This window comes from Nerophis ophidion, linkage group LG21, assembly GCF_033978795.1.
Source record: "Nerophis ophidion isolate RoL-2023_Sa linkage group LG21, RoL_Noph_v1.0, whole genome shotgun sequence".
NCBI lineage: Eukaryota > Metazoa > Chordata > Actinopteri > Syngnathiformes > Syngnathidae > Nerophis > Nerophis ophidion.
This window is the reverse complement of record NC_084631.1, coordinates 45,103,313-45,116,005: the sequence shown is the minus strand read 5'-3', so window position 1 is coordinate 45,116,005 and position 12,693 is coordinate 45,103,313. Positions and strand designations below refer to the sequence as shown.

Sequence of the window (12,693 nt, the reverse complement as noted above, 5' to 3'; positions counted from 1 at the left end):
ACAAACACGCGGTATATCGAGTATATCGATATATCGCCCAACCTTACGTCCAGTACAAACGGCAGGCAGGCTAGCTGTGTGGTCGGGCTAAACTGGGGGTCGGCAACCCAAATCGTCGAAAGAGCCATATTGGACCAAAAATACAAAAAACAAATCTGTCTGGAGCCGCAAAAAATGAAAAGTAAGTCTTTTATAATGAAGGCAACACATGACGTAAGTGTCTATATTAGTTATAGTAGCCTACTATCAAATTTACTTTAAAAGTCTTATAATGAAGGGAAGTGTTTATATTAGCTATGAAAGACTACCATCAAAATGACTTTTAAAAGTGTTATTATGAAGTCAACACATGATGTAAGTGTTAATATTAGCTATAAAAGACTACGATCAAAATGACTTTTAAAAGTGTTGTTATGAAGTCAACACATGATGTAAGTGTTAATATTAGAGCTATAAAAGACTACTATCAAAATGACTTTTAAAAGTGTTATTATGACGTCAACACATGATATAAGTGTTAATATTAGCTATAAAAGACTACTATCAAAATGACTTTTAAAAGTGTTATTATGAAGTCAACACATGATGTAAGTGTTTATATTAGCTATAATAGCCTACTATCAAAATGACTACATGTCGCCGGTTGAAGCAAATCTTAGTTGACAGAAATGTTGAAATGTAATATTTATTGTACACATTTTTACAACATTAGAAACCATTAATAAACCACAGGCTACTCAGAAGATAGCTAGATAACTCCTGCAAATGACTGGCTTGTAATGGTTAAATGAATAGATGTGTGTGTCCAAGTTAAAGTAAACGAGAGGCTGTCTTCTTTTAATTGATATATTACGATCTTTGACAAGCTAGGTAATGCTTGCTGTGGTCTGGAACAACATGGCACACCAACAACTATCAGAAATGCAGCCAATATCACATACAGATAAATGTGACTGGTTATTTGATTAATCAATAGATTACTTGACCGCTAAAATAATAATTACCACAAATTAATTTTAGCTCAGAGGCCGCATGGAGGAAAATCTGTGCACACGAGGGCCGGACTATTAAAATCATTGCATTAAAAATAATAAAGACAACGTTAGATTGTTTTCTTTGTCTTACTTTGGCCAAAAATATAACACACGTTCTGAAAATATTAAAATAAAAATACAGAAAAAAAATACTGGCAGCGGTAAAGTTTAGATCCATGAAGGAAAGAAGAAAGTGAATAAATGTTTATAACTGAATACATTTACATACAAATGTGTTCTCTTTTGTATTATTTTTTTGTAATTAACGTTTATGACAACCTTTTTCTAAAACAAAATATTTAATGTAAGATATAACAGGGTAAGGCATACATTTATCATTAGTTTTCAAAATGGTTACAAAAAAGTGGGACCCCAGAAATTTACTGCCGGACCCCATTTTTATGACTTGATGAGGCCCCTGGGACCCCGGTTTGAAAATTTCTAGCGCCAACACTGATTGAGTATTGGTGCGTGCAAAACAACAGCCTTCGGGACACTTCTAATACTAATTAAATATCACACCGGGGGCCATAGAGCATTCATTCGGGGCCGGATCTGGCCCGCTGGCCTTGACTTTGACACCCCTGGCCTACCATATAACTGTTGTTGTGCATAATACTGCACGATTATGGCCTTAATAATCATTATTTTTATCAATTTGAAATCACAATTATTCATTATGTTAGGTAAAACAGTGGCTGCAGTTTACTCGCGGTAATGGGGTGCAAGGTGGGGGGGGGGGGGGGGTCAAAGAGCTAAATAAATGTTATCCACAGTTTTTGTTAATATTTAAGCTTTTTCTCAATAAATGATGCTATAAGCTCTATTTTTCATATTTTTTTATGCGTGTTCTTTTTCGGGGCCGTAAAATAACAGCCAAGTTCCAATGGTGGCCCCCCATTTATCAATCTTTTGTAGTGTGGAAAATGTATATTAAATAACAAAATACAAAAACTTGACGGAAAGTGTCTCCAGACTCTATTTCGGACGACGACTACCCGTTAGTTCTTCTGGTTGGACTCCAGGGAGACAGCTTTTTAAATATTAATATTGCAGACGATCACCCTAGTTTAATTCTGGCAACACAAATCATGATTAAAATTGTATTATTTGTGAAGCCCGAGTTGTGCAACCAATGTCTTGTAAGTAATCTAGCTTCCTGACAGAGGCACTTAACTGCAGACTTCTTACTTCTAACACAGCACACACATTTCACTCTACACACCCCGGAATTTTGAACGGCAACATTACAACACAAGCAGTATAATGGCAGGATATTTAAACAAAAATTGTATGTTTTCCTCCTCTTTTTATTATATCAGTTTGAGCAACATTCAAGCACTGTTTCAAAAGTACCGGTTCAGCTTAAAATATATTTCTGTAGTGGGTTGTAATGCACTTTTCCACCACTTGTGGCAGTAATGACAATCTCAAACATCTGGAGCTGGAGTCATAGAGAAGTTTTTAAGCACAGAAATTATGTCTAAAGTGGTGAAAATGTATTTTCATTTGCACTTCAGTTTTATTGACAGTTTAGTTAAGACTAATATCCATTATTAATTTAGTTTATTTAAGAATCAAGATTCAAGATTGTTTTATTGTCATAAGCACAGTTAAACAGCCAGTTTGCCATACAATGAAAGTCTTACTTTGCTAGTCCACCCTTCAACAAGTCACACCGTACTTGGCTAAAAATATAAAAAGTAAAAATAAAAATGTTATATACAAGGCACAGTAAGTAACATAACATTATTGCACATTCTGATTGACAGTCAACAGTATAAATATGGAGGTGACCTTTAGTGAACAGTTGTGAAAGGTGTCTACAGTGATGGTTCACCGTTCGGGGGTGGTCATTAACACATAATTGTATCTGTTTGTCAGTTCTTATTTAAACAGGGATAGCAGGTCGATTCTATGTGTCATACTTGATCATTTTGCGATATTGCCATATTTTTGCTGAAAGGATTTAGTAGAGAACATCGACGATAAAGTTCGCAACTTTTGGTCGCTAATAAAAAGGCCTTGCCTGTACCGGAAGTAGCAGACGATATGCGCGTGACGTCACGGGTTGTTGAGCTCCTCACATCCTCACATTGTTGATAATCATAGCCTCCAGCAGCAATAGTGATTTGGACCGAGAAAGCGATGATTTCCATTAATTTGAGCGAGGATGAAAGATTTGTGGATGAGGAAAGTTAGAGTGAAGCACAAAAAAAAAAAAAAAAAGGCGACGGCAGTGGGAGCGATTCAGATGTTATTAGACACATTTACTAGGATAATTCTGGAAAATCCCTTATCTGCTTATTATGTTAAGTGTTTTAGTGAGATTATAAAGTCATACCTGAAAGTCGGAGGGCTGCGGTGACTGTCAGTGTCTCTGAGAGAAGCCAATGGAGGAGCCAAGATCACAGCTGCCTTTCTGACAGCTGCAGGAGGAGGTCGCTTAATCCGCTCAAGAGCCGACTTAATATCACAATTTTCCCATCCAAAAACTTGATGGTAGAGAAACATGTTCGCTTGTCCGCTCTGTGTTAAAGCTTCACAACAAACTAAGAAACACCGGCTGTGTTTTGGTTGCGAAAGGCAGCTGCAATCCACCGCTTTCCACCAACAGCATTCTTCTTTATAGTCTCCATTATTAATTGAACTATTTGCAAAAGATTCAACAACACATACGTCCAAAATACTGTGTAGTTGTGCGATTAAAGCAGACTACTTTTAGCCGTGAGTGGTGCTGGGAGAACATGTCCCTTCCAACCAATAACGTCACAAGCACGCGTCAACATAAGCGTCATCATTCCGCGAAGTTTTCAACAGGATACCTCGCGGGAAATTTAAAATTGCAATTTAGTAAACTAACCCGGCCATATTGGCATGTGTTGCAATGTTAATATTTCATCATTGATATATAAACTATCAGACTGTGTGGTCGCTAGTAGTGGCTTTCAGTAGGACTTTAAATAGGAGTCCCTTATGCAATATTTTTGGTTAGTACTTATTTTTGTAATTAGCCTAACCTAAGCCTAAGGTTTATAGGGACGGCGTGGCTGAGCGCAACCCGAGGGTCACTGGTTCAAATCCCACCTAGAACCAACCTCGTCACGTCCGTTGTGTCCTGAGCAAGACACTTCACCCTTGCTCCTGATGGGTGCCGGTTGGCGCCTTGCATGGCAGAATGTGTGTGTGAATGGGTAAATGTGGAAGTAGTGTCAAAGCGCTTTGAGTACCTTGAAGGTAGAAAAGCGCTATACAAGTACAACCCATTTATCATTTATCAATCAATCAATCAATGTTTATTTATATAGCCCTAAATCACTACTGTCTCAAAGGGCTGCACAATCCACATCACAAACCACAAGGACATCCTCGGTAGGGTGTGTTTAAATATATAATGCATATTTGTGATTAACACATGGATTCATACCATTTTGACTAAGTAGTGAACTGTCAGAAGGTTAGATATGATCATTGAATATCATTAAAATCAAGAGTAAGATTACTAATTCAGTGTTAATATTTGAGTGGGACATGGGACCCTTTGGAGTTGAAAAGTTGGGCCCCAAGATCAAAAAGTTTAACAAACTCTGCTTTTATGTACGCTGACTTTTTTTCTACCGCCTATAATGTTCTTTAATAATTTCGCATTTTTGCGTCTAGGGGAGGTTGGCTCGGGAAAGACCACCTTGGTTGCCAAGCTACAAGGAGTTGAAGAGTACATGAAAGGGCGAGGTCTAGAATATCTCTACATCAGTGTCCATGACGACGACATCGATGGTATCAGACAGTTAATTTTTTTTTAGCAATTTCATTTTATGTCTGCTTGTTTTTGAGATGAGTGTTTTTATGTTCAGACCACACGAGATGCAACGCCTGGGTGTTAGACGGAGACCTTTACCACAAAGGTCTACAGGGGGTGGCTGTGCCGGTGGATGCAATCAGCAACACGTTGCTGCTGATAACGGTTGACATGTCGCGGCCGTGGAACGCCTTGGACTCGCTCCAGAAGTGGGCCGCCGTCGCTAGGGAACACGTCGACAAACTGCGGGTCCCCCCGGAAACGCTGCGGGAGCTGGAGCTCAGACGTGAGTCATGCTGCCTGCGGTCGAAGACGGAATGGATAGACGGCTTAATTTTGGGGGGGGGAAAAGCCTTTACAGGAAACTATATGATCCATCTAGAGCAGGGGTCACCAAGGCGGTGCCCGTAAGGACCAGATGAGTCGCCCGCTGGCCTGTTCTAAAAATAGCTCAAATAGCAGCACTTACCAGTGAGCTGCCTCTATTTTTTATATTGTATTTATTTACTAGCAAGCTGGTCTCGCTTTGCTCGACATTTTTAATTCTAAGAGAGACAAAACTCAAATAGAATTTGAAAATCCAAGAAAATATTTAAGACTTGGTCTTCACTTGTTTAAATAATTTCATTTATTTTTTTACTTTGCTTCTTATAACTTTCAGAAAGACAATTTTAGAGAAAAAATACAACCTTAAAAATGATTTTTAAACACATATACCTTTTTACCTTTTAAATTCCTTCCTTTTCTTTCCTGACAATTTAAATCCATGTTCAAGTAAATTAATTTTTTTTATTGTAAAGAATAATAAATACATTTTAATTTCATTCTTCATTTTAGCTTCTGTTTTTTCGACGAAGAATATTTGTGAAATATTTCTTCAAACTTATGATTAAAATTCAAAAAAAATATTCTGGCAAATCTAGAAAATCTGTAGAATCAAATTTAAATCTTATTTCAAAGTCTTTTGAATTTCTTATAAAATTTTTGTTCTGGAAAATCTAGAAGAAATAATGATTTGTCTTTATTAGAAATATAAATTGGTTCAATTTGTTATATATTCTACCAAAGTTGGATTTTAACCTATTTAAAACATGTCATCAAAATTCTAAAATTAATCTTAATCAGGGAAAATTACTAATGATGTTCCATAAATTATTTTTTTAATTTCTTCTATAAGATTCGAATTAGCTAGTTTTTCTCTCCTTTTTTTTCGTTTGAATTTTGAATTTTAAAGAGTCGAAATTGAAGATAAACTGTTTCAAAATTCTTTTTAAATTTTTTTCGGGTTTTCTCCTCTTTTAAAGTGTTCAATTAAGTGTTGTTTTCATCATTTATTCTCTACAAAAAACCTTCCGTAAAAGGAAAAAAAATGTACAATGGAATGACAGACAGAAATACCCCTTTTTTTATATAGATATATTTATTTATTAGAGGTAAATTGATCAAATTGGCTATTTCTGTCAATTTATTTAAGTGTGTATCAAACTGGTAGCCTTTCGCATTAATCAGTACCCAAGAAGTAGCTCTTGGTTTCAAAAAGGTTGGTGACCCCTGCTTTACAGGAGTCCTTTGCAATGGGCCTGGCGGACCCTATATGATGCATCTAGACGCTCTGCGACCCAGGGTATGAGATCAGCTAGTTGATATAAATATGTATGTTTTGCGTGTAGTTGTAAAGCAGTTCCAGGAGTACACAGAGTGCGGCGAGGACGGGACCCCGCAGAGGAGAGGCGAGGATGAGGAGAGTGTACTGCTGCCGTTGGGAGACAACACACTCACGCACAACCTGGGTATACCAATGGTGGTGGTGTGCACCAAGGTACACCCAGCCTCTAATGTCGCTTTTAAGGTTGAATAATAATGTGTACCTCCATGGATTGTATTGTTCTTGTTATCGGAGCGTATTTGTCCACTGCTTATTTGTTCCACAATGTCCTCCACCTGACACCGACCTCTGCGTCCTCGCAGTGTGATGCCATCAGCACGTTGGAGAAGGAGCACGACTACAGAGACGAACACCTGGACTTTATCCAGTCCTACATCAGACAGTTTTGTTTGCAATGTATCCTTCCCAAAGTCTGCATTGCTATTTTCTGTTTTCTACTTCATGCTTTTTCACAAAAGTGTACTGATCAACACAAAATGATGATCAGTATCGGACGATTTTTGTAAAAAATATGTGATCGCCATTGCCAATTTATGGCTTTTAATGCCGATCGCGATTTGCGTTCTCCGATGGCTGAAACTTTCTTTTCAGCCCCCCGGCTGACAATCGGTTAGCACTTTTCCGTCCACTTTTCCGCCATATAAACAAGTGTGCCGGCCCAGTCACGTTATAACATCTACAGCTTTTGGAGAGTGCACAACTGCACACACAACAAGAAGGAGACTATTATATATGTCTCTGTTATCCATAGGTTTATCTATAAACCATAAAGTAGGAAGGCAAGGAGCTATTTCTCAGCGTGTGTTTGTTCCAGCCGGCACATTAATACACTGACACACAACATCCGGAATCCCATCATGCATTTCTTCAAAATTACGGCAAGTAGTAATGTCCAAAAAAAGATAGTGACAGAGAATAGAACGAGGATGGACAATTCAACCCTAAACTCACTCTTTCCCTGCAAATGAAATGTCACAGATGCTGCCCATACCTATGCTCCTTCAAAGGATTGCACTTTCAAATACAACAATGAGTAGAGAGCAGTGTTATGTGTGTGTATATGTTTAAATAAATGAACACTGAAATTCAAATATATATATATATATATATATATATATATATATATATGTATAATATAAAAAATACTTGAATTTCAATTAATTCTAGCTATAAATATACTCCTCCCCCAATCTCCCGAATTCGGAGGTCTCAAGGTTGGCAAGTATGCCTTCAGGGACGGTATAGCTCGGTTGGTAGAGCGGCCGTGCCAGCAACTTGAGGGTTCCAGGTTCGATCCCCGCTACTGCCATTCTAGTCACTGCCGTTGTGTCGTTGGGCAAGACACTTACCCACCTGCTCTCAGTGCCACCCACACTGCTTTAAAAATGTAACTTCGATATTAGGTTTCGCTATATAAAAGCGCTTTGAGTCACTAGAGAAAAGCGCTATATAAATATAATTAACTTCACCTCACTTCAGCTAATAATAACTTCCATAATAACTACCTTTCTTTTTAGTAAACCATAAGAGGACGAAGCTAAATCTGTTACACACCGATATCAAACCAGGTGCAGACATGTTAATAGCTATTCCAACCACTAAGCTAGCTTTAACACCACGATATGATTTGATTTAGATTTATTGGTGTCCGTTGGGGAAATTCATTTTCACTGCCGTACATTTAAACAATAGACATTACACATCACGAACAAAAAGACATCATACATGACCAACACATTTGCAGGCTTGTCAGACAGGTCGGCCGGGCCTGCTTTAGGGCGGCTATAGCTGCAGGCATAAGGCTTTTCCCGAGGTGGGCCCTCTGGAATTTCATAGTTCTGTACCTGCGCACTGATGGTAGTGGGATGATGTATTGGTGTAGTGGGTGAGTTATATCCAGGACTATTGTGTTTGCCAGTCGAATGATGGACCTGTGATTTAGATCTGAAATGTTGGGTGTGGGTAGGACGATGATTTTAGCTGCTATGTTTGTAAAGCGTGTGAGTTTGGTCCGGTTGGTTACATATACCATATTTCCTTGAATTGCCGCCAGGTATATAGTATGCACCTGCCTAGAATTACGGCCGGGTCAAACTCGTTTCGCTAAATAATTAGCGCATGCTTAGCATTACCGCCGGTTCAGGATTAACGCCGGGTCAAACTCGTTTCGCAAAATATTGTTTTTATTAGCGCATGTCTAGAATTTCCGCCGGGTCAAACTCGTTTGCCCAAATAATTAGCATATGCCTAGAATTTCCACCGGGTCAAACTCGTCACGTCATGAGTGACACTTCACCTGTCATCATTTTCAAAATGGAGGAGGCTGATTTCAATCATTTGAATTCGCATAAAGGGAAGAAGATTAAGAGCTATTCTGTAGGACTTAAGGTCCAAGCTATTGAATATGCTAAAAAGAACAGTAAGCAGCTATGGTTTCTTAATATACCGTAGCTGCGTGTGTCAAATATGAGTCATTAAATGACTCCCGCCTCCTGGTGGTAGAGGGCGCTAGTGATCCTTCTTGCGACTACTCGGCTGCAGAAGAAGTGACAACAAGCAGCAAGAGTGAGCAGCGTGTGTTTATTTTTTCCTCTCGCTTGCACTTTTAACATGGAGGATTACATATGTAAAATAAAACAGTTTTCTAAACTGGACTTTCAATGGAAGCAGGATGTAATAAAGGAAGATCTCCATCGAGACAGAGAGACTTTTAAAACTGAAGAAATATAAGGAAGACTTCTATAAGAAAGTTATCAATGCTTTTGATCAGAAGGAGCTGCGCATGAATTTCATTTATAAGTAAAGGTAAGACCATAATAAAGTTGTTTTTTTTTTTTTAATGTGCTTTTCATAATGGTATCCTTACATCACACTCAAATTTATTAGCGCAGGCCTAAATTTACCGCATGCCTTTGGTAAGCGCCGGAGTGAGAAGAGGTTTTAAAATAATTAGCGCATGCTTGCCTTTACCGCATGTGTTTGGAAAACACCTGAGTGAAAAGAGTTTTTAAATAAATTAGCGCCTCGGCGGCAATTTAAGGCAATACGGTATATACTTATATGAGTGCTTAGTAACCTTTAGGAAATTTAGATAAAACCATGTTGCGGCAGAAAGTATGCAATTATTAACAGAAAATAATGTTATCTGGTGTCATCAAGACTCACTTATATTGCAAAAAGATGTGCACCGCCCAGGTTTAAATACTGGAAAACTGTCTTGAGAATCACCTTTTTAAGTGCTTACAATCCATAATGTTTGTGGAGAAAAGGAAAAACCTTGACAGATTTATCAGACGGAGCGTCTCTTATTTACACATCAGTGAAGGAGATGAAGAACCTGGACGTGCTATATAAATATCTTGTCCACAGACTTTACGGCTTTCCATTCCACTGCCCTGCACAAGTAGTGGAAAAAGATGCAGTCTTCATGTAAGTGTGTACTGTTATGCAAGCTTCATAAGCTCTTGTTGACTGCTTCATCTTATGCCTGCTTGATGAGTCAAAAATGCATTTTTAAATGTTATTTTTTTGTTCACCACTAGTCCCTCAGGTTGGGACAATGAAAAGAAGATTGCAATACTTCATGAGAACTTCCAAACAATAAAGGCGGATGACGGGTTTGAGGACGTAATTGTCAAACCACCAGTCAGAAAGGTAGTGACCTCGCCAAATGCATCATGAAAGGTTGCTAATAGATGCATAACAAAGCCTTGACATTTCCTATCACAGTTTAAAGGGTTTGAAAGGGATACTTTTCTGTGCATTAGTGCTTTGAATTGGAACTGTTTTTCAAATATCAAATTTTTCTGTTGAAGCCCTATGCATGATATGCAAATCATCATCACCTAATTTGCATAATCGGCTATGACGCACATTTTTTTTTTTTTTTTTACAAAGGCTAAAAATATGCTACACATATATACAAACCCTGTTTCCATATGAGTTGGGAAATTGTGTTAGATGTAAATATAAACAGAATACAATGATTTGCAAATCCTTTTCAAGCCATATTCAGTTGAATTAACTACAATGACAAGATATTTGATGTTCAAACTCATAAACTTTATTTTTTTGCAAATAATAATTTCATGGCTGCAACATGTGCCAAAGTAGTTGGGAAAGGGCATGTTCACCACTGTGTTGCATCATCTTTTCTGTCTGGCTGAGCCGTCCGGTCAACTGACAGCTAGGACGGGGGGAGGCAACCCGCGGCTCTAGAGCCGTCTTTAGCGCTGCCCTAGTGGCTCCCTAGAGCTTTTTTAAAGATGTACTAAAATGGAATAAGGTTGGTAAAATAGTTTTTTGGGTTTAATATAGTTTTGGTAGGAGGACAACATGACACAAACCTCCCTACTGTTTAAATATCCCACTGTTTGTATTAAACATGCTTATGATGAGAGTATTTTGCGAGCACCATTTTGTCCCACTAATTTTGGCGTTTTTTGAACTCACCATAGTTTGTTTACATGTACAACTTTCTTCGATGCTGCCACCAAAAGAGTTGTTTTTGCCACTCCTTCTTCGTCTCATTTTCTCCCACAACGTTTTATGCTGTGCATGAATGCACAAAGGTGAGCTTTGTTGGTGTTATTGACTTCCGTGGAGGGCTAATCAGGCATATTTAGTCAGTGCATGACTGCAAGTTCATCGATGCTAACATGCTATTTGGGCTAGCTGTAAGTACATATTGCATCATTATGCCTCGTTCGTAAGTATATTTGAACTCATTACATTTCCTTTACTTAAGTCCTCTGTGTATTTAATGTATATTTGCACGTCTCATGACACATTATCTGTATGTAATATCGGCTGCAATTCTGATAGTTGTTTGTATGCCATGTTGTTCCAGACCACAGCAAACATTGTAATAAATCCATTAGAAGTAAACGGCGTGTTTCCAAGAACTTAGGACACACACATCTATACCATTTTAAGCCACTAATTTCCAGGAGCTATCTCACCCTCTGAGAAGCCTCTGTTTACTAATGATCTCCAATGTTGTAAAAAGTGCAGAATAAATATACAATTTTAACATTTTAGTCCAGGAAGATTTGCGTTACACAGTCATTTTGATAGTATATGCTAACATACAAACTTACATAATGTGATGCATTCACTAAAAGACTTACAAAGGCTCTACATTTTTGCACCTCCCGACAATTGTTTTTATTTTACTTTTTGGTCCAATGTGGCTTTTCAAACGTTTTGGTGTTGCTGACCCCTTGCCGACTTGTTTTTAACTGTTTGTTTCTCTAATTCTGTCTTTTGCATTTTATTTTATGGACTAACTTTCTCAGTTCTGGTGGTTAGAGGGCAGGATTACGGCGAGTTGTGAACAGTAACTACTAGAGATGTCCAACAATGGCTTTTTTGTCGATATCCTATTTTCTGATACTGTTCAACTCTTAATTACCGATTCCGATATCAACCGATACCGATATATACAGTCGTGGAATTAAAACATTATTATGCCTAATTTAGTTGTGATGCCCCGCTGGATGCATTAAACAATGTAACAAGGTTTTCCAAAATAAATCAACTCAAGTTATGGAAAAAAATGCCAACATGGCACTGCCATATTTATTATTGAAGTCACAAAGTGCATTATTTTTATTAATATGTCTCAAAACAGCAGCTTGGAATTTGGGACATGCTCTCACTAAGAAAGCATGAGGAGGTTGAGGTGGGCGGGGTTGGGAGGGGGGTGTATATTGTAGCGTCCCGGAAGAGTTGGTGCTGCAAGGGATTCTGGGTATTTGTTCTGTTGTGTGACGGTGCGGATGTTCTCCCGGAATGTTTGTCATTTTTGTTTGGTGTGGATTCACAGTGTGGCGCATATTTGTAACAGTGTTAAAGTTGTTTATAGGGCCACTGTCAGTGTGAAGTGAATTATATTTATATAGTGCTTTTCTCAAGTGACTCAAAGCACTTTACATAGTGACACCCAATATCTAAGTTACATTTAAAGCAGTGTGGGTGGCACTGGGAGCAGGTGGGTAAAGTGTCTCTCCCAAGGACACAACGGCAGTAACTAGGGTGGCACAAGCGGGAATCGAACCTGCAACCCTCAAGTTGCTGGCACGGCTGCTCTACCAACCGAGCTATGCCGCCCTGTGACCTGTATGGCTGTTGACCAAGTATGCATTGCATTCACTTGTGTGTGTGAAAAGCCGTAGATATTATGTGATTGGGCC

General features: G+C 38.4%; 1 protein-coding gene across 1 annotated transcript in view; it reads left to right on the top strand.

The window, feature by feature from the left end:
* Positions 1-12,693, top strand: part of dync1li1 (dynein, cytoplasmic 1, light intermediate chain 1) — a 41,998-nt gene that overhangs the window by 11,500 nt on the left and 17,805 nt on the right. Inside the window, exons 3-8 of the mRNA XM_061882763.1 lie at positions 4,695-4,811; positions 4,889-5,119; positions 6,504-6,652; positions 6,802-6,895; positions 9,793-9,928; positions 10,042-10,153. Coding sequence (XP_061738747.1) covers positions 4,695-4,811; positions 4,889-5,119; positions 6,504-6,652; positions 6,802-6,895; positions 9,793-9,928; positions 10,042-10,153 — 839 coding nt within the window. The remainder of the gene's footprint in view (positions 1-4,694; positions 4,812-4,888; positions 5,120-6,503; positions 6,653-6,801; positions 6,896-9,792; positions 9,929-10,041; positions 10,154-12,693) is intronic.